Below are 22535 nucleotides of genomic sequence, written 5' to 3'. Positions count from 1 at the left end.
GGTACCCTTCCTGCAGCCTCATCCTGACATGACCCTCCAGCATGACAATTCCACCAGCCATACTGCTCTTTCTGTGCGTGATTTCCTGCCAGACAGGAATGTCAGTGTTCTGCCATGGCCAGCGAAGAGCCCGGATCTCAATCCCACTGAGCACGTCTGGGACCTGTTGGATCGGAGGGTGAGGGCTATGGCCATTCCCCCCAGAAATGTCCAGGAAGTTGCAGGTGCCTTGGTGGAAGAGTGGGGTAACATCTCACAGCAAGAACTTGCAAATCTGGTGCAGTCCATGAGGAGGAGATGCACTGCAGTACTTAATGCAGCTGGTGGCCACACCAGATACTGACTGTTACTTTTGATTTTAACCCTTCCTTTGTTCAGTGAGACATTATTCCATTTCTGTTCATGTCTGTGTAACTTGTTCAGTTTATGTCTCAGTTGTTCAATCTTGTTATGTTCATACAAATATTCACACATGTTAAGTTTTCTGAAAATAAAACGGAGTTGACAGTGAGGGGACGTTTCTTTTTTTTGCTGAGTTTATATGGTTAATTTAGCGAGGTTTCACGTACGTGTGGAGAGACGGAAATGGATGTTGAGTTCCACATAATTTATTAATAAATTGAAAAACAATAAATCAATAAACTGACAACGAAACGTGACTATGTGGTGCACATGCAGAAAACACAAAATAATATCCCACAAACACAGGTGGGAACAATAACTACTTAAATACGATCCCCAATTAGAGACAACGATTACCAGCTGCCTCTAATTGGGAATCATACAAATCACCAAGAATATAAATAATAAACTAGAACCCCACATAGAAATAATAAACTAGAATACCCCCCAGTCACGCCCTGACCTACCATAGAGAAACAAAGGCTCTCTATGGTCAGGGCGTGACACCAGGAAAGTCCACTGAGACATTTATATTGTTTATTTATCCAGGAGAGTGTGCTGAGACATTTATATTGGTTATTTATCCAGGAGAGTCTGCTGAGACATTTATATTGGTTATTTATCCAGGAGAGTGTGCTGAGACATTTATATTGGTTATTTATCCAGGAGAGTCCACTGAGACATTTATATTGGTTATTTATCCAGGAGAGTCCACTGAGACATTTATATTGGTTATTTATCCAGGAGAGTGTGCTGAGACATTTATATTGGTTATTTAACCAGGAGAGTCTGCTGAGACATTTATATTGGTTATTTATCCAGGAGAGTCCACTGAGACATTTATATTGGTTATTTATCCAGGAGAGTCTGCTGAGACATTTATATTGGTTATTTATCCAGGAGAGTCTGCTGAGACATTTATATTGGTTATTTATCCAGGAGAGTCCACTGAGACATTTATATTGGTTATTTATCCAGGAGAGTCTGCTGAGACATTTATATTGGTTATTTATCCAGGAGAGTCTGCTGAGACATTTATATTGGTTATTTATCCAGGAGAGTCTGCTGAGACATTTATATTGGTTATTTAACCAGGAGAGTCCACTGAGACATTTATATTGGTTATTTATCCAGGAGAGTCTGCTGAGACATTTATATTGGTTATTTATCCAGGAGAGTCTGCTGAGACATTTATATTGGTTATTTAACCAGGAGAGTCCACTGAGACATTTATATTGGTTATTTATCCAGGAGAGTCCACTGAGACATTTATATTGGTTATTTATCCAGGAGAGTCTGCTGAGACATTTATATTGGTTATTTATCCAGGAGAGTCTGCTGAGACATTTATATTGGTTATTTATCCAGGAGAGTCTGCTGAGACATTTATATTGGTTATTTATCCAGGAGAGTCTGCTGAGACATTTATATTGGTTATTTATCCAGGAGAGTCTGCTGAGACAGGGTTTTTTAAACATTCATATGGATATGGATATATATTCATATGCATAGCTCAGGGCTACAACCGAGGACAGGTTTGAAACAACTGGGGGTCCCCGAGAAGAGGTTTGACATGTCTGGGGGTCCCGAGAAGAGGTTTGACATGTCTGGGGGGTCCCGAGAAGAGGTTTGACATGTCTGGGGGTCATGGGGAGAGGTTTGACATGTCTGGGGGGTCCCCGAGAAGAGGTTTGACATGTCTGGGGGTCATGGGGAGAGGTTTGACATGTCTGGGGGTCATGGGGAGAGGTTTGACATGTCTGGGGGTCATGGGGAGAGGTTTGACATGTCTGGGGGTCCTGAAGAGCAGTTTGACATGTCTGGGGGTCCTGAGGAGCAGTTTGACATGTCTGGGGGTCCTGGAGGAGAGGTTTGACATGTCTGGGGGTCCTGGAGGACAGGTTTGACATGTCTGGGGGTCCTGGAGGACAGGTTTGACATGTCTGGGGGTCCTGGAGGAGAGGTTTGACATGTCTGGGGTTCCTGGAGGAGAGGTTTGACATGTCTGGGGGTCATGGGGAGAGGTTTGACATGTCTGGGGGTCCTGAAGAGCAGTTTGACATGTCTGGGGGTCCTGAGGAGCAGTTTGACATGTCTGGGGGTCCTGGAGGAGAGGTTTGACATGTCTGGGGGTCCTGGAGGACAGGTTTGACATGTCTGGGGGTCCTGGAGGACAGGTTTGACATGTCTGGGGGTCCTGGAGGAGAGGTTTGACATGTCTGGGGGTCCTGGAGGAGAGGTTTGACATGTCTGGGGTTCCTGGAGGAGAGGTTTGACATGTCTGGGGGTCCTGGAGGACAGGTTTGACATGGCTGGGGGTCCTGGAGGAGAGGTTTGACATGTCTGGGGTTCCTGGAGGAGAGGTTTGACATGTCTGGGGGTCATGGGGAGAGGTTTGACATGTCTGGGGGTCCTGAAGAGCAGTTTGACATGTCTGGGGGTCCTGAGGAGCAGTTTGACATGTCTGGGGGTCCTGGAGGAGAGGTTTGACATGTCTGGGGGTCCTGGAGGACAGGTTTGACATGTCTGGGGGTCCTGGAGGACAGGTTTGACATGTCTGGGGGTCCTGGAGGAGAGGTTTGACATGTCTGGGGTTCCTGGAGGAGAGGTTTGACATGTCTGGGGGTCCTGGAGGACAGGTTTGACATGGCTGGGGGTCCTGGAGGAGAGGTTTGACATGTCTGGGGTTCCTGGAGGAGAGGTTTGACATGTCTGGGGGTCCTGGAGGAGAGGTTTGACATGTCTGGGGGTCCTGAGGAGCAGTTTGACATGTCTGGGGGTCCTGGAGGACAGGTTTGACATGTCTGGGGGTCCTGAGAAGAGGTTTGACATGTCTGGGGGTCATGGGGAGAGGTTTGACATGTCTGGGGGTCATGGGGAGAGGTTTGACATGTCTGGGGTTCCTGGAGGAGAGGTTTGACATGTCTGGGGGTCCTGGAGGACAGGTTTGACATGTCTGGGGGTCCTGGAGGAGAGGTTTGACATGTCTGGGGTTCCTGGAGGAGAGGTTTGACATGTCTGGGGGGTCCCCGAGAAGAGGTTTGACATGTCTGGGGGTCATGGGGAGAGGTTTGACATGTCTGGGGGGTCCCCGAGAAGAGGTTTGACATGTCTGGGGGTCATGGGGAGAGGTTTGACATGTCTGGGGGTCATGGGGAGAGGTTTGACATGTCTGGGGGTCATGGGGAGAGGTTTGACATGTCTGGGGGTCCTGAAGAGCAGTTTGACATGTCTGGGGGTCCTGAGGAGCAGTTTGACATGTCTGGGGGTCCTGGAGGAGAGGTTTGACATGTCTGGGGGTCCTGGAGGACAGGTTTGACATGTCTGGGGGTCCTGGAGGACAGGTTTGACATGTCTGGGGGTCCTGGAGGAGAGGTTTTACATGTCTGGGGTTCCTGGAGGAGAGGTTTGACATGTCTGGGGGTCCTGGAGGACAGGTTTGACATGGCTGGGGGTCCTGGAGGAGAGGTTTGACATGTCTGGGGTTCCTGGAGGAGAGGTTTGACATGTCTGGGGGTCCTGGAGGAGAGATTTGACATGTCTGGGGGTCCTGAGGAGCAGTTTGACATGTCTGGGGGTCCTGGAGGACAGGTTTGACATGTCTGGGGGTCCTGAGAAGAGGTTTGACATGTCTGGGGGTCATGGGGAGAGGTTTGACATGTCTGGGGGTCATGGGGAGAGGTTTGACATGTCTGGGGTTCCTGGAGGAGAGGTTTGACATGTCTGGGGGTCCTGGAGGACAGGTTTGACATGTCTGGGGGTCCTGGAGGAGAGGTTTGACTTGTCTGGGGTTCCTGGAGGAGAGGTTTGACATGTCTGGGGTTCCTGGAGGAGAGGTTTGACATGTCTGGGGGATCCTGAGGAGAGGTTTGACATGTCTGGGGTTCCTGGAGGACAGGTTTGACATGTCTGGGGTTCCTGGAGGAGAGGTTTGACATGTCTGGGGGTCCTGGAGGAGAGGTTTGACATGTCTGGGGTTCCTGGAGGAGAGGTTTGACATGTCTGGGGTTCTTGGAAGAGAGGTTTGACATGTCTGGGGTTCCTGGAGGAGAGGTTTGACATGTCTGGAGGTCCTGGAGGACAGGTTTGACATGTCTGGGGGTCCTGAGGAGAGGTTTGACATGTCTGGGGTTCCTGGGGGAGAGGTTTGACATGTCTGGGGTTCCTGGAGGAGAGGTTTGACATGTCTGGGGTTCCTGGAGGAGAGGTTTGACATGTCTGGGGGTCCTGGAGGACAGGTTTGACATGTCTGGGGTTCCTGGAGGAGAGGTTTGACATGTCTGGGGGTCCTGGAGGACAGGTTTGACATGTCTGGGGGTCCTGAGAAGAGGTTTGACATGTCTGGGGGTCATGTGGAGAGGTTTGACATGTCTGGGGGTCATGGGGAGAGGTTTGACATGTCTGGGGTTCCTGGAGGAGAGGTTTGACATGTCTGGGGGTCCTGGAGGACAGGTTTGACATGTCTGGGGGTCCTGGAGGAGAGGTTTGACATGTCTGGGGTTCCTAGAGGAGAGGTTTGACATGTCTGGGGGTCCTGAGGAGAGGTTTGACATGTCTGGGGTTCCTGGAGGACAGGTTTGACATGTCTGGGGTTCCTGGAGGAGAGGTTTGACATGTCTGGGGGTCCTGGAGGAGAGGTTTGACATGTCTGGGGTTCCTGGAGGAGAGGTTTGACATGTCTTGGGTTCCTGGAGGAGAGGTTTGACATGTCTGGGGTTCCTGGAGGAGAGGTTTGACATGTCTGGGGGTCCTGGAGGACAGGTTTGACATGTCTGGGGGTCCTGAGGAGAGGTTTGACATGTCTGGGGTTCCTGGAGGAGAGGTTTGACATGTCTGGGGTTGCTGGAGGAGAGGTTTGACATGTCTGGGGTTCCGGGAGGAGAGGTTTGACATGTCTGGGGGTCCTGGAGGACAGGTTTGACATGTCTGGGGTCCTGAGAAGAGGTTTGACATGTCTGAGGTTCCTGGAGGAGAGGTTTGACATGTCTGGGGTTCCTGGAGGAGAGGTTTGACATGTCTGGGGGTCCTGAGGAGAGGTTTGACATGTCTGGGGTTCCTGGAGGAGAGGTTTGACATGTCTGGGGTTCCTGGAGGAGAGGTTTGACATGTCTGGGGGTCCTGGAGGACAGGATTGACATGTCTGGGGGTCCTGAGAAGAGGTTTGACATGTCTGGGGTTCCTGAGGAGAGGTTTGACATGTCTGGGGGTCCTGAGAAGAGGTTTGACATGTCTGGGGGTCTTGAGGAGAGGTTTGACATGTCTGGGGGTCCTGTAGGACAGGTTTGACATGTCTGGGGGTCCTGGAGGACAGGTTTGACATGTCTGGGGTTCCTGGAGGACAGGTTTGACATGTCTGGGGGTCCTGGAGGACAGGTTTGACATGTCTGGGGGTCCTGAGTAAAGGTTTGACATGTCTGGGGTTCCTGGAGGAGAGGTTTGACATGTCTGGGGGTCCTGAGTAGAGGTTTGACATGTCTGGGGTTCCTGGAGGACAGGTTTGACATGTCTGGGGGTCCTGAGTAGAGGTTTGACATGTCTGGGGTTCCTGGAGGACAGGTTTGACATGTCTGGGGTTCCTGGAGGACAGGTTTGACATGTCTGGGGGTCCTGGAGGACAGGTTTGACATGTCTGGGGTTCCTGGAGGAGAGGTTTGACATGTCTGGGGTTCCTGGAGGAGAGGTTTGACATGTCTGGGTTTCCTGGAGGAGAGGTTTGACATGTCTGGGGGTCCTGGAGGACAGGTTTGACATGTCTGGGGGTCCTGAGGAGAGGTTTGACATGTCTGGGGTTCCTGGAGGAGAGGTTTGACATGTCTGGGGTTGCTGGAGGAGAGGTTTGACATGTCTGGGGTTCCTGGAGGAGAGGTTTGACATGTCTGGGGGTCCTGGAGGACAGGTTTGACATGTCTGGGGTCCTGAGAAGAGGTTTGACATGTCTGAGGTTCCTGGATGAGAGGTTTGACATGTCTGGGGTTCCTGGAGGAGAGGTTTGACATGTCTGGGGGTCCTGAGGAGAGGTTTGACATGTCTGGGGTTCCTGGAGGAGAGGTTTGACATGTCTGGGGTTCCTGGAGGAGAGGTTTGACATGTCTGGGGTTCCTGGAGGAGAGGTTTGACATGTCTGGGGGTCCTGGAGGACAGGTTTGACATGTCTGGGGGTCCTGAGAAGAGGTTTGACATGTCTGGGGGTCATGTGGAGAGGTTTGACATGTCTGGGGGTCATGGGGAGAGGTTTGACATGTCTGGGGGTCCTGAAGAGCAGTTTGACATGTCTGGGGGTCCTGAGGAGCAGTTTGACATGTCTGGGGGTCCTGGAGGAGAGGTTTGACATGTCTGGGGGTCCTGGAGGACAGGTTTGACATGTCTGGGGGTCCTGGAGGACAGGTTTGACATGTCTGGGGGTCCTGGAGGAGAGGTTTTACATGTCTGGGGTTCCTGGAGGAGAGGTTTGACATGTCTGGGGGTCCTGGAGGACAGGTTTGACATGGCTGGGGGTCCTGGAGGAGAGGTTTGACATGTCTGGGGTTCCTGGAGGAGAGGTTTGACATGTCTGGGGGTCCTGGAGGAGAGATTTGACATGTCTGGGGGTCCTGAGGAGAAGTTTTACATGTCTGGGGGTCCTGGAGGACAGGTTTGACATGTCTGGGGGTCCTGAGAAGAGGTTTGACATGTCTGGGGGTCATGGGGAGAGGTTTGACATGTCTGGGGGTCATGGGGAGAGGTTTGACATGTCTGGGGTTCCTGGAGGAGAGGTTTGACATGTCTGGGGGTCCTGGAGGACAGGTTTGACATGTCTGGGGGTCCTGGAGGAGAGGTTTGACTTGTCTGGGGTTCCTGGAGGAGAGGTTTGACATGTCTGGGGTTCCTGGAGGAGAGGTTTGACATGTCTGGGGGTCCTGAGGAGAGGTTTGACATGTCTGGGGTTCCTGGAGGACAGGTTTGACATGTCTGGGGTTCCTGGAGGAGAGGTTTGACATGTCTGGGGGTCCTGGAGGAGAGGTTTGACATGTCTGGGGTTCCTGGAGGAGAGGTTTGACATGTCTGGGGTTCTTGGAAGAGAGGTTTGACATGTCTGGGGTTCCTGGAGGAGAGGTTTGACATGTCTGGAGGTCCTGGAGGACAGGTTTGACATGTCTGGGGGTCCTGAGGAGAGGTTTGACATGTCTGGGGTTCCTGGAGGAGAGGTTTGACATGTCTGGGGTTCCTGGAGGAGAGGTTTGACATGTCTGGGGTTCCTGGAGGAGAGGTTTGACATGTCTGGGGGTCCTGGAGGACAGGTTTGACATGTCTGGGGTTCCTGGAGGAGAGGTTTGACATGTCTGGGGGTCCTGGAGGACAGGTTTGACATGTCTGGGGGTCCTGAGAAGAGGTTTGACATGTCTGGGGGTCATGTGGAGAGGTTTGACATGTCTGGGGGTCATGGGGAGAGGTTTGACATGTCTGGGGTTCCTGGAGGAGAGGTTTGACATGTCTGGGGGTCCTGGAGGACAGGTTTGACATGTCTGGGGGTCCTGGAGGAGAGGTTTGACATGTCTGGGGTTCCTAGAGGAGAGGTTTGACATGTCTGGGGGTCCTGAGGAGAGGTTTGACATGTCTGGGGTTCCTGGAGGACAGGTTTGACATGTCTGGGGTTCCTGGAGGAGAGGTTTGACATGTCTGGGGGTCCTGGAGGAGAGGTTTGACATGTCTGGGGTTCCTGGAGGAGAGGTTTGACATGTCTTGGGTTCCTGGAGGAGAGGTTTGACATGTCTGGGGTTCCTGGAGGAGAGGTTTGACATGTCTGGGGGTCCTGGAGGACAGGTTTGACATGTCTGGGGGTCCTGAGGAGAGGTTTGACATGTCTGGGGTTCCTGGAGGAGAGGTTTGACATGTCTGGGGTTGCTGGAGGAGAGGTTTGACATGTCTGGGGTTCCGGGAGGAGAGGTTTGACATGTCTGGGGGTCCTGGAGGAGAGGTTTGACATGTCTGGGGGTCATGGGGAGAGGTTTGACATGTCTGGGGTTCCTGGAGGAGAGGTTTGACATGTCTGGGGGTCCTGGAGGACAGGTTTGACATGTCTGGGGGTCCTGGAGGAGAGGTTTGACATGTCTGGGGTTCCTGGAGGAGAGGTTTGACATGTCTGGGGGGTCCCCGAGAAGAGGTTTGACATGTCTGGGGGTCATGGGGAGAGGTTTGACATGTCTGGGGGGTCCCCGAGAAGAGGTTTGACATGTCTGGGGGTCATGGGGAGAGGTTTGACATGTCTGGGGGTCATGGGGAGAGGTTTGACATGTCTGGGGGTCATGGGGAGAGGTTTGACATGTCTGGGGGTCCTGAAGAGCAGTTTGACATGTCTGGGGGTCCTGAGGAGCAGTTTGACATGTCTGGGGGTCCTGGAGGAGAGGTTTGACATGTCTGGGGGTCCTGGAGGACAGGTTTGACATGTCTGGGGGTCCTGGAGGACAGGTTTGACATGTCTGGGGGTCCTGGAGGAGAGGTTTTACATGTCTGGGGTTCCTGGAGGAGAGGTTTGACATGTCTGGGGTTCCTGGAGGAGAGGTTTGACATGTCTGGGGTTCCTGGAGGAGAGGTTTGACATGTCTGGGTTTCCTGGAGGAGAGGTTTGACATGTCTGGGGGTCCTGGAGGACAGGTTTGACATGTCTGGGGGTCCTGAGGAGAGGTTTGACATGTCTGGGGTTCCTGGAGGAGAGGTTTGACATGTCTGGGGTTCCTGGAGGAGAGGTTTGACATGTCTGGGGGTCCTGGAGGACAGGATTGACATGTCTGGGGGTCCTGAGAAGAGGTTTGACATGTCTGGGGTTCCTGAGGAGAGGTTTGACATGTCTGGGGGTCCTGAGAAGAGGTTTGACATGTCTGGGGTTCCTGGAGGAGAGGTTTGACATGTCTGGGGTTCCTGGAGGAGAGGTTTGACATGTCTGGGGGTCCTGGAGGACAGGATTGACATGTCTGGGGGTCCTGAGAAGAGGTTTGACATGTCTGGGGTTCCTGAGGAGAGGTTTGACATGTCTGGGGGTCCTGAGAAGAGGTTTGACATGTCTGGGGGTCTTGAGGAGAGGTTTGACATGTCTGGGGGTCCTGGAGGACAGGTTTGACATGTCTGGGGGTCCTGGAGGACAGGTTTGACATGTCTGGGGTTCCTGGAGGACAGGTTTGACATGTCTGGGGGTCCTGGAGGACAGGTTTGACATGTCTGGGGGTCCTGAGTAGAGGTTTGACATGTCGGGGGTTCCTGGAGGAGAGGTTTGACATGTCTGGGGGTCCTGAGTAGAGGTTTGACATGTCTGGGGTTCCTGGAGGACAGGTTTGACATGTCTGGGGGTCCTGAGTAGAGGTTTGACATGTCTGGGGTTCCTGGAGGACAGGTTTGACATGTCTGGGGTTCCTGGAGGACAGGTTTGACATGTCTGGGGGTCCTGGAGGACAGGTTTGACATGTCTGGGGTTCCTGGAGGAGAGGTTTGACATGTCTGGGGTTCCTGGAGGAGAGGTTTGACATGTCTGGGGTTCCTGGAGGAGAGGTTTGACATGTCTGGGGGTCCTGGAGGACAGGTTTGACATGTCTGGGGGTCCTGAGGAGAGGTTTGACATGTCTGGGGTTCCTGGAGGAGAGGTTTGACATGTCTGGGGTTCCTGGAGGACAGGTTTGACATGTCTGGGGGTCCTGGAGGACAGGTTTGACATGTCTGGGGTTCCTGGAGGAGAGGTTTGACATGTCTGGGGTTCCTGGAGGAGAGGTTTGACATGTCTGGGGTTGCTGGAGGAGAGGTTTGACATGTCTGGGGTTCCTGGAGGAGAGGTTTGACATGTCTGGGGGTCCTGGAGGACAGGTTTGACATGTCTGGGGTCCTGAGAAGAGGTTTGACATGTCTGAGGTTCCTGGATGAGAGGTTTGACATGTCTGGGGTTCCTGGAGGAGAGGTTTGACATGTCTGGGGGTCCTGAGGAGAGGTTTGACATGTCTGGGGTTCCTGGAGGAGAGGTTTGACATGTCTGGGGTTCCTGGAGGAGAGGTTTGACATGTCTGGGGTTCCTGGAGGAGAGGTTTGACATGTCTGGGGGTCCTGGAGGACAGGTTTGACATGTCTGGGGGTCCTGAGAAGAGGTTTGACATGTCTGGGGGTCATGTGGAGAGGTTTGACATGTCTGGGGGTCATGGGGAGAGGTTTGACATGTCTGGGGTTCCTGGAGGAGAGGTTTGACATGTCTGGGGGTCCTGGAGGACAGGTTTGACATGTCTGGGGGTCCTGGAGGAGAGGTTTGACATGTCTGGGGTTCCTGGAGGAGAGGTTTGACATGTCTGGGGTACCTGGAGGAGAGGTTTGACATGTCTGGGGGTCCTGAGGAGAGGTTTGACATGTCTGGGGTTCCTGGAGGACAGGTTTGACATGTCTGGGGTTCCTGGAGGAGAGGTTTGACATGTCTGGGGGTCCTGGAGGAGAGGTTTGACATGTCTGGGGTTCCTGGAGGAGAGGTTTGACATGTCTGGGGTTCCTGGAGGAGAGGTTTGACATGTCTGGGGTTCCTGGAGGAGAGGTTTGACATGTCTGGGGTTGCTGGAGGAGAGGTTTGACATGTCTGGGGTTCCTGGAGGAGAGGTTTGACATGTCTGGGGGTCCTGGAGGACAGGTTTGACATGTCTGGGGTCCTGAGAAGAGGTTTGACATGTCTGAGGTTCCTGGAGGAGAGGTTTGACATGTCTGGGGTTCCTGGAGGAGAGGTTTGACATGTCTGGGGGTCCTGAGGAGAGGTTTGACATGTCTGGGGTTCCTGGAGGAGAGGTTTGACATGTCTGGGGTTCCTGGAGGAGAGGTTTGACATGTCTGGGGGTCCTGGAGGACAGGATTGACATGTCTGGGGGTCCTGAGAAGAGGTTTGACATGTCTGGGGTTCCTGAGGAGAGGTTTGACATGTCTGGGGGTCCTGAGAAGAGGTTTGACATGTCTGGGGGTCTTGAGGAGAGGTTTGACATGTCTGGGGGTCCTGGAGGACAGGTTTGACATGTCTGGGGGTCCTGGAGGACAGGTTTGACATGTCTGGGGTTCCTGGAGGACAGGTTTGACATGTCTGGGGGTCCTGGAGGACAGGTTTGACATGTCTGGGGGTCCTGAGTAGAGGTTTGACATGTCTGGGGTTCCTGGAGGAGAGGTTTGACATGTCTGGGGGTCCTGAGTAGAGGTTTGACATGTCTGGGGTTGCTGGAGGAGAGGTTTGACATGTCTGGGGTTCCTGGAGGAGAGGTTTGACATGTTTGGGGGTCCTGGAGGACAGGTTTGACATGTCTGGGGTCCTGAGAAGAGGTTTGACATGTCTGAGGTTCCTGGAGGAGAGGTTTGACATGTCTGGGGTTCCTGGAGGAGAGGTTTGACATGTCTGGGGGTCCTGAGGAGAGGTTTGACATGTCTGGGGTTCCTGGAGGAGAGGTTTGACATGTCTGGGGTTCCTGGAGGAGAGGTTTGACATGTCTGGGGGTCCTGGAGGACAGGATTGACATGTCTGGGGGTCCTGAGAAGAGGTTTGACATGTCTGGGGTTCCTGAGGAGAGGTTTGACATGTCTGGGGGTCCTGAGAAGAGGTTTGACATGTCTGGGGGTCTTGAGGAGAGGTTTGACATGTCTGGGTCCTGGAGGACAGGTTTGACATGTCTGGGGGTCCTGGAGGACAGGTTTGACATGTCTGGGGTTCCTGGAGGACAGGTTTGACATGTCTGGGGGTCCTGGAGGACAGGTTTGACATGTCTGGGGGTCCTGAGTAGAGGTTTGACATGTCTGGGGTTCCTGGAGGAGAGGTTTGACATGTCTGGGGGTCCTGAGTAGAGGTTTGACATGTCTGGGGTTCCTGGAGGACAGGTTTGACATGTCTGGGGTTCCTGGAGGACAGGTTTGACATGTCTGGGGTTCCTGGAGGACAGGTTTGACATGTCTGGGGGTCCTGGAGGACAGGTTTGACATGTCTGGGGGTCCTGGAGGACAGGTTTGACATGTCTGGGGGTCCTGGAGGACAGGTTTGACATGTCTGGGGTTCCTGAGGAGAGGTTTGACATGTCTGGGGTTCCTGGAGGAGAGGTTTGACATGTCTGGGGTTCCTGGAGGACAGGTTTGACATGTCTGGGGTTCCTGGAGGACAGGTTTGACATGTCTGGGGTTCCTGGAGGACAGGTTTGACATGTCTGGGGGTCCTGGAGGACAGGTTTGACATGTCTGGGGGTCCTGGAGGACAGGTTTGACATGTCTGGGGGTCCTGGAGGACAGGTTTGACATGTCTGGGGTTCCTGAGGAGAGGTTTGACATGTCTGGGGGTCCTGGAGGACAGGTTTGACATGTCTGGGGGTCCTGGAGGACAGGTTTGACATGTCTGGGGGTCTTGAGGAGAGGTTTGACATGTCTGGGGGTCCTGAGGAGAGGTTTGACATGTCTGGGGTTCCTGAGGACAGGCTTGACATGTCTGGGGGTCCTGGAGGACAGGATTGACATGTCTGTGGGCCCTGGAGGACAGGTTTGACATGTCTGGGGGTCCTGGAGGACAGGTTTGACATGTCTGGAGGTCCTGGAGGACAGGTTTGACATGTCTGAGGTTCCTGAGGAGAGGTTTGACATGTCTGGGGGTCCTGGAGGAGAGGTTTGACATGTCTGGGGGTCCTGGAGGACAGGTTTGACATGGCTTGGAAAAGGTTATTCTGGTACATTCCTCTTCATGTATTAATTCATGTTAAAATTCCCCTCCCCAGATTCCTGGACTAAAGCCGTCTTACCGACACAGTAGGGGAAGGTTTAACAGGCCATAAGTACACACCACACACACACACACACACACACACAATAGAAGGGTTAACAGGCCATAGGTAAACACACAGACTAATACCACTGTTTCAAGACCGAGCAAACCAGTGTGTGTGCGTGTGTGTGTGTGTGTGTGTGTGTGTGTGTGTGTGTGTGTGTGGTGTGATAGCACTATCACCTGTGCCAGGCAGGACGAGAGAACACCGGATAACACACTAACTGATACACAACACACACTCCCTGATATGGTTACACGCACGCACACGCACACACACACACACACACACACCCACACTGAGGAGAGGTTTGGGAAACCACATAGTGATATTCCTGTGTATTTAAGTTGTTAATCAAACTTCATAGTTTAGCATGGTATTGTTAAACAGAGCCTTCATAAAGTACTTAACACCCCCTGGGATTTTCCCACAATTAGTTGACAACTGGGATTAAATTGTTATTTTTCATCAACAGTCCACACAAAATATTCACACCCCTGAGTCAATACATGTTAGAATCACCTTTGGCAGAGATTACAGCCGGGAGTCTTTCTGGGTAAGTCTCTAAGAGCGATTACAGCCGGGAGTCTTTCTGGGTAAGTCTCTAAGAGCGATTACAGCCGGGAGTCTTTCTGGGTAAGTCTCTAAGAGTGATTACAGCTGTGAGTCTTTCTGGGTAAGTCTCTAAGAGCGATTACAGCCGTGAGTCTTTCTGGGTAAGTCTCTAAGAGCGATTACAGCCGGGAGTCTTTATGGGTAAGTCTCTAAGAGCGATTACAGCCGTGAGTCTTTCTGGGTAAGTCTCTAAGAGCGATTACAGCCGTGAGTCTTTCTGGGTAAGTCTCTAAGAGCGATTACAGCCGTGAGCCTTTCTGGGTAAGTCTCTAAGAGCTTTGCACACCTGGATTGTACAATATTTGCACATTATAATTTTTTGTGTAGTAGACCTCACAGTGAAATGCTGAATACAACAGGTGTAGTAGACCTCACAGTGAAATGCTGAATACAACAGGTGTAGTAGACCTCACAGTGAAATGCTGAATACAACAGGTGTAGTAGACCTCACAGTGAAATGCTGAATACAACAGGTGTAGTAAACCTCACAGTGAAATGCTGAATACAACAGGTGTAGTAGACCTCGCAGTGAAATGCTGAATACAACAGGTGTAGTAGACCTCGCAGTGAAATGCTGAATACAACAGGTGTAGTAAACCTTACAGTGAAATGCTGAATACAACAGGTGTAGTAGACCTCACAGTGAAATGCTGAAGACAACAGGTGTAGTAGACCTTACAGTGAATTGCTGAATACAACAGGTGTAGTAGACCTTACAGTAAAATAACAATAGCAAGGATATATACAGTGTGGAGGCTATATACAGGGGGTACTGGTTCAGAGTCAATGTGGAGGCTATATACAGGAGGTACCAGTACAGAGTCAATGTGGAGGCTATATACAAGGGGTACCGGTACAGAGTCAATGTGGAGGCTATATACAGGGGGTACCGGTACAGAGTCAATGTGGAGGCGATATACAGGGGGTACCGGTACAGAGTCAATGTGGAGGCTATATACAGGGGTTACTGGTACAGAGTCAATGTGGAGGCTATATACAGGGGGTACCGGTACAGAGTCAATGTGGAGGCTATATACAGGGGGGTACCGGTACAGAGTCAATGTGGAGGCTATATACAGGGGGTACCGGTACAGAGTCAATGTGGAGGCTATATACAGGGGGTACCGGTACAGAGTCAATGTGGAGGCTATATACATGGGGTACCGGTACAGAGTCAGTGTGGAGACAATATACAGGGGGTACCGGTACAGAGTCAATGTGGAGGCTATATACAGTGTATTACGGTACAGAGTCAATGTGGAGGCTATATACAGGGTATTACGGTACAGAGTCAACGTGGAGGCTATATACAGGGTATTACGGTACAGAGTCAACGTGGAGGCTATATACAGGTGGTACCGGTACAGCAGCTACGAGTGGGAGTGTGTGTGTGTGTGTGTGTGTGTGTGTGTGTGTGTGTGTGTGTGTGTGTGTGTGTGTGTGCGTGCGTGCGTGCGTGCGTGCGTGCGTGCGTGCGCGCGCGTGCGTGTGCGTGCGACTCAGTACCTGTGCTGTTAGGTGTGGCTGCCTTCAGGCGGACATTACTTCCCAGAGTTCCGAGGTGGGACGGGTCAGAGATCATGCTCCGTGTCTCTGTGGCAACAGGGGCGGTGGGAGGGGACATCTCAGCTGGGGGATTCATCACCTCCTACGGACTCTGGGGTCGGGGGAAGGTGGGAGAGAGGAGAGGAGGATGAACATATAACATCTCATCATCATCGTCATCAATAGACAGATGGACGTCACGCTGTAGAACCACATCTCCCAACTCACAATGCCGCCCTCCTCAAGAGTTCCAACCATCAAGAGTTCCAACCATCAAGAGTTCCAACCGTCAAGAGTTCCAACCGTCAAGAGTTCCAACCATCAAGAGTTCCAACCATCAAGAGTTCCAACTCAAGAGTTCCAACTCAAGAGTTCCAACCATCAAGAGTTCCAACTCAGGAGTTACAACTCAAGAGTTCCAACCATCAAGAGTTCCAACTCAGGAGTTCCAACTCAAGAGTTCCAACCATCAAGAGTTTCAACTCAGGAGTTCCAACTCAAGAGTTCCAACCATCAAGAGTTCCAACCATCAAGAGTTCCAACCATCAGGAGTTCCAACTCAAGAGTTCCAACTCAAGAGTTCCAACCATCAAGAGTTCCAACTCAAGAGTTCCAACCATCAAGAGTTCCAACTCAAGAGTTCCAACCATCAAGAGTTCCAACTCAAGAGTTCCAACCATCAAGAGTTCCAACTCAGGAGTTCCAACTCAGGAGTTCCAACTCAAGAGTTCCAACCATCAAGAGTTCCAACTCAGGAGTTCCAACTCAAGAGTTCCATCCATCAAGAGTTCCAACTCAGGAGTTCCAACTCAAGAGTTCCAACCATCAAGAGTTCCAACTCAAGAGTTCCAACCATCAAGAGTTCCAACCATCAAGAGTTCCAACTCAAGAGTTCCAACCATCAAGAGTTCCAACTCAGGAGTTCCAACTCAGGAGTTCCAACTCAAGAGTTCCAACCATCAAGAGTTCCAACTCAGGAGTTCCAACTCAAGAGTTCCAACCATCAAGAGTTCCAACTCAGGAGTTACAACTCAAGAGTTCCAACCATCAAGAGTTCCAACTCAGGAGTTCCAACTCAAGAGTTCCAACCATCAAGAGTTCCAACTCAAGAGTTCCAACCATCAAGAGTTCCAACTCAAGAGTTCCAACCATCAAGAGTTCCAACTCAGGAGTTCCAACCATCAAGAGTTCCAACTCAGGAGTTCCAACTCAAGAGTTCCAACCATCAAGAGTTCCAACTCAGGAGTTCCAACTCAAGAGTTCCAACCATCAAGAGTTACAACTCAAGAGTTCCAACCATCAAGAGTTCCAACTCAGGAGTTCCAACTCAAGAGTTCCAACCATCAAGAGTTCCAACTCAAGAGTTCCAACCATCAAGAGTTCCAACTCAAGAGTTCCAACCATCAAGAGTTCCAACTCAGGAGTTCCAACCATCAAGAGTTCCAACTCAAGAGTTCCAACCATCAAGAGTTCCAACTCAGGAGTTCCAACTCAAGAGTTCCAACCATCAAGAGTTCCAACCATCAAGAGTTCCAACCATCAAGAGTTCCAACCCTCAAGAGTTCCAACCCTTGCGCCACTGAAAAAGGCCTTAATTTACACAAGGGGTGTCACTTCAGGCTGAGTATTGAGTTTCAGAAATCTGCATCTGCTACACAGGCACAACTATTTATTTTATTTTTATTCTGCTATCAATCGTATATTTACAGAACTATAGCCTTCAGGCTGAAGAAGACGATTACGGGCATTAACTATATACAGTGCCTTCAAGAAATTATTCAGACCCCTCTTGACTTATTACACATTTTGTTGTGTTACAGCCTGAATGCAAAATGGATTCTACACACAATTCCGATAATGACATCACAATTCCCCATAATGACATCACAATACCCCATAATGACATCACAATTCCCCATAATGACAAAGTGAAAACAGGTATTTCACAAGTATTTCACAAGCATTCCACAAGTATTTCACAAGCATTTCACAAGTATTTCACAAGCATTTCACAAGCATTTCACAAGTATTTCACAAGCATTTCACAAGTATTTCACAGGTATTTCACAAGCATTTCACAAGTATTTCACAAGCATTTCACAAGTATTTCACAAGCATTTCAAAAGCATTTCACAAGTATTTCACAAGCATTTCACAAGCATTTCACAAGTATTTCACAGGTATTTCACAAGCATTTCACAAGTATTTCACAAGCATTTCACAAGTATTTCACAAGCATTTCACAAGCATTTCACAAGCATTTCACAAGCATTTCGCTACACTCGCATTAACGTCTGCTAACCATGTGTATGTGACAAATACATTTTGATTTGATTTTTAAAAACAAGACATGGTATCAAGAACAAGATCAAATGAGCTGAAATGAGCAACACGATTCACCACATGGCAGTTTGTTGTCGCTGCTGCTAGTTATCGGGGCCATCCAGAACAACACACAGCCTTCGAGCCATCCAGAACAACACACAGCCTTCGAGCCATCCAGAACAACACACAGCCTTCGAGCCATCCAGAACAACACACAGCCTTCGAGCCATCCAGAACAACACACAGCCTTCGAGCCATACAGAACAACACACAGCCTTCGAGCTCTGGTCTAAAGTAGTGTACTATATAGGGAATAGGGCTCTGGTCTAAAGTAGTGTACTATATAGGGAATAGGGCTCTGGTCTAAAGTAGTGCACTATATAGGGAATAGGGCTCTGGTCTAAAGTAGTGCACTACATAGGGGATAGGGTTCTGGTCTAAAGTAGTGCACTATATAGGGAATAGGGCTCTGGTCTAAAGTAGTGTACTATATAGGGAATAGGGATCTGGTCTAAAGTAGTGTTCTATATAGGGAATAGGGCTCTGGTCTAAAGTAGTGTTCTATATAGGGAATAGGGCTCTGGTCTAAAGTACTGCACTATATAGGGAATAGGACTCTGGTCTAAAGTAGTGCACTATATAGGGAATAGGGCTCTGGTCTAAAGTAGTGCACTATATAGGGAATAGGGCTCTGGTCTAAAGTAGTGGACTATGTAGGGAATAGGTTACAGGATGGTTACTATAGGTTACAGGGATGTTATTATAGGTTACAGGATGGTTACTATTGGTTACAGGGATATTATTATAGGTTACAGGATGGTTACTATAGGTTACAGGGATGTTATTATAGGTTACAGGATGGTTACTATAGGTTACAGGGATGTTATTATAAGTTACAGGATGGTTACTATAGGTTACAGGGATGTTACTATAGGTTACAGGGATGTTATTATAGGTTACAGGATGGTTACTATAGGTTACAGGGATGTTACTATAGGTTACAGGATGGTTACTATAGGTTACAGGGATGTTACTATAGGTTACAGGATGGTTACTATAGGTTACAGGGATGTTATTATAGGTTACAGGATGGTTACTATAGGTTACAGGGATGTTACTATAGGTTACAGGATGGTTACTATAGGTTACAGGGATGTTACTATAGGTTACAGGATGGTTACTATAGGTTACAGGATGGTTACTATAGGTTACAGGGCTGTTACTATAGGTTACAGGATGGTTACTATAGGTTACATGGATGTTATTATAGGTTACAGGATGGTTACTATAGGTTACAGGGATGTTATTATAGGTTACAGGATGGTTACTATAGGTTACAGGGATGTTACTATAGGTTACAGGATGGTTACTATAGGTTACAGGGATGTTACTATAGGTTACAGGATGGTTACTATAGGTTACAGGATGGTTACTATAGGTTACAGGGATGTTACTATAGGTTACAGGATGGTTACTATAGGTTACATGGATGTTATTATAGGTTACAGGATGGTTACTATAGGTTACAGGGATGTTATTATAGGTTACAGGATGGTTACTATAGGTTACAGGGATGTTATTATAGGTTACAGGATGGTTACTATAGGTTACAGGGATGTTATTATAGGTTACAGGATGGTTACTATAGGTTACAGGAATGTTATTATAGGTTACAGGATGGTTACTATAGGTTACAGGGATGTTACTATAGGTTACAGGGATGTAACTATAGGTTACAGGATGGTTACTATAGGTTACAGGGATGTTACTATAGGTTACAGGGATGTTACTATAGGTTACAGGGATGTTATTATAGGTTACAGGGATGTTATTAATGGTTACATGATGTTATTAATGATTACATGATAGTTATTAATGGTTACATGATGTTATTCATGGTTACATGATGCTATTATAGGTTATATGATGGTTATTTGAGGCTGACTAGAGACGGCCTTGATCATTTTCTCCCATCTAAATCTCATTTTTTTTGCATTTTGTCTGTATACTGCAACTCAGCTGTTAACCGCAAATGTGTACAACATCAAATAAAAGTCACAGAAAATGTGTCTAGCGGGTTATAGACGGACCAGTAATGGGATGATTATATTTACAGTGTACGCTGGTTATAGACGGACCAGTAATGGGATGATTATATTTACAGTGTACGCTGGTTATAGACGGACCAGTAATGGGATGATTATATTTACGGTGTACGCTGGTTATAGACGGACCAGTAATGGGATGATTATATTTACAGTGTACGCGGGTTATAGACGGACCAGTAATGGGATGATTATATTTACAGTGTACGCTGGTTATAGACGGACCAGTAATGGGATGATTATATTTACGGTGTACGCTGGTTATAGACGGACCAGTAATGGGATGATTATATTTACAGTGTACGCTGGTTATAGACGGACCAGTAATGGGATGATTATATTTACGGTGTACGCTGGTTATAGACGGACCAGTAATGGGATGATTATATTTACGGTGTACGCTGGTTATAGACGGACCAGTAATGGGATGATTATATTTACGGTGTACGCTGGCAGTAGCCAGTAGCAGCAGACCTCTCCACAGAATAAACCTGAATGGTTGTAGCTCTTATTGTAGCTTTTCCCACAGTTAAAGAACCACGACACGTCATAGTTGTGTCAAGGCTTTAGAATTGTGATCTGCGGGGGGTCAGTGAGTGGGCTGATTCCCCATTTCGTGGACCCAAGATCCATAGGGAAGGTTGTACATTGCAATATGAATGTAAGGAATAGGCACAATAGACTGAGTTGTGAGGAGATTTCCCACGGTTAAAGAGCTACGACAGTAATATTTGTAAGGCTGTATATTGCAATATAAGTATGTCCCCCATTGCAATTCTGAAGTTTATACATCCAGTGTGATTTCAACAGTTTTTTAAATTTTTGTGTCAAATTAACTAATTATTGTATTTTGTTGCATTTATATAATACCATTCTAATATTGTTTAGTATTATCAAATACAATTGTGGCATGATTACACCATTTCATCCGTTCGCATCAGTTCCAAAGGGGGACTTATTTTTTTTTAAGGCGAAACGCGGATTCCACTATTGTTGCTCACGCTAATGTTGTTCACAACACACTGGTCTCGACACCAGTCTACTTTACCTCTTACTGGTCTGGCTGGGCAACATACTCAAGATCGCCTTTAAAAGAAACTCTCCGGGCCAGTGCGTAACTTCGGCTGCGTTGTTGACAAGACGTTCCACATATCTTTTGACGAGGATAGACGAGAGTAAACTAGTACAGTAGTCCCGTTCCAAAACATTAGGCTACTCTGGACTACACGTCTCGACTCGGGATGACATCAAACCGCATTTTATTCGTCACATGCTTGGTAAACAACAGGTGGAGACTAACAGTGAAATGCTTACCGACGGGCTCTTCCCAGAAACGCAGAGAGAGAGAGAGAAAATAGAGAAATAACAAGTAATAACACGTAATAATACAATAAGTACTGAGTAATGATAACGTAGATATATACACGTGGTCCCAGTACCGAGTCGATGTGCAGGGGTATGAACTAATTGAGATATTGATTCATATCTGAATCTGATGATTGATTGATTCGCAGTATTATTTATCACTTACCGGATCAACATAGAGTGCCCTGAATGCTATCTAAACCCGTCCATTTGCAGCAGTAATTCTCCTCATTTTTAAATAATAGTAAATGAGTAGTATTTTTTTAAAACAACTCAGCTCGTCCTCCAGTTGGTACAGTACACGGTACTTGTTTTTGACCAGAGGTGCTCGGGCAAGATCCGCCTCCATGTTTCTAACACACCAATAGAAGAACTGCAGGTCTGCCCTTGGATTTCTGTACGAGCCCAAATAACGTCCCACTGGGCAAAAAAAAAACTTGTTGAATCAACGTTTTTGCCACGTCATAATAAAACGAATCTACGTGATGACGAAAATGTATTGGATTTGCAAACATTTATCGAGGTAAACGAATTGTCCATTTATTTTTATTTTTTTTACCCCATTTAAAAATATATATAAATCCAATGACATGGTTCCGTGTTTTGTTGATTTTCACGTTTAATTCACGTTAGTTGACAACTCAACTCAACCAAATATAAAAACTAAACTAGAAGTTTTAATGATGTCTATGCCCGTTGCGGTACAACTCTGTCCAAACCAAGTAAACTGGTTGAACTTCTTATTGTGTAATTATAAACCCACCTTCCTTTGTATGCCAGTCCACAAAATCACAGATGTGTAGAAAACGTCAAGTGATCAGAAGTCTCTATAGAAGAGCTTGTTTTACAATCTACACTAATGGTGTGTGGAAATCAGTCACATCAACTACAGGACATTGATTGTCTATAGTTGTATGACGTAATAACAGCGGATAAGAGTTCATGCACTTTTGCAAATGTAATATCTATGTTATAAAATCAAAAGCCTAATAACGAAGACCGTACGTTTACTCTGTCGCCCCCAAACCCAAATGAACATTTATCACTGCACACTTCTTAATATGTATATATTACTATTATCTATTATTGTTTTATTTCACTTTGTCCTGCGTTGTTGCAGCTCAGCTCTCAAGAAATGTCACTGTACCCTGTAATTACATCTGTAACCTTGTACATGTGACAATTAAAACTCTGTAATCTAATCTGAAGATATGCACAAAAAAAAAATGTATTCTCCAATAGAAATCCCCGATCACATACACGAAGTCATGGACCTGTGTGAAGCTGTCTCCAATAAGGATTAGAACAACAATAGTGGAATTTGCGGTTCGCCTTCAAAATAAAGGTCCCCAATTGAAAGTGATTCAAAACGGATACACAGGAGTTGGCTGATAACCCCATTTCA

At 48.4% G+C, this 22535-nt stretch overlaps 1 protein-coding gene across 2 annotated transcripts in view; it reads right to left on the bottom strand.

Moving 5' to 3' along the window:
• The window catches only part of LOC139407438 (solute carrier family 2 member 12), a 40167-nt gene extending 18639 nt beyond the window's left edge, over positions 1–21528 (bottom strand). For both annotated transcript variants that reach the window (XM_071151228.1, XM_071151229.1), the window contains exons 1-2: positions 21297–21528; positions 15297–15447 (exon numbers count right to left, since the gene is read on the bottom strand). In XM_071151228.1, the coding sequence (XP_071007329.1) occupies positions 15297–15432 (136 nt within the window). In that variant the 5' untranslated portion in view covers positions 15433–15447; positions 21297–21528. The remainder of the gene's footprint in view (positions 1–15296; positions 15448–21296) is intronic.
• Between the last annotated feature and the right edge of the window lie 1007 nt (positions 21529–22535).

Source organism: Oncorhynchus clarkii, chromosome 4 (assembly GCF_045791955.1).
Source record: "Oncorhynchus clarkii lewisi isolate Uvic-CL-2024 chromosome 4, UVic_Ocla_1.0, whole genome shotgun sequence".
NCBI classification, from domain to species: Eukaryota; Metazoa; Chordata; class Actinopteri; order Salmoniformes; family Salmonidae; genus Oncorhynchus; species Oncorhynchus clarkii.
This window is presented reverse-complemented; position numbering and strand designations above follow the sequence as displayed.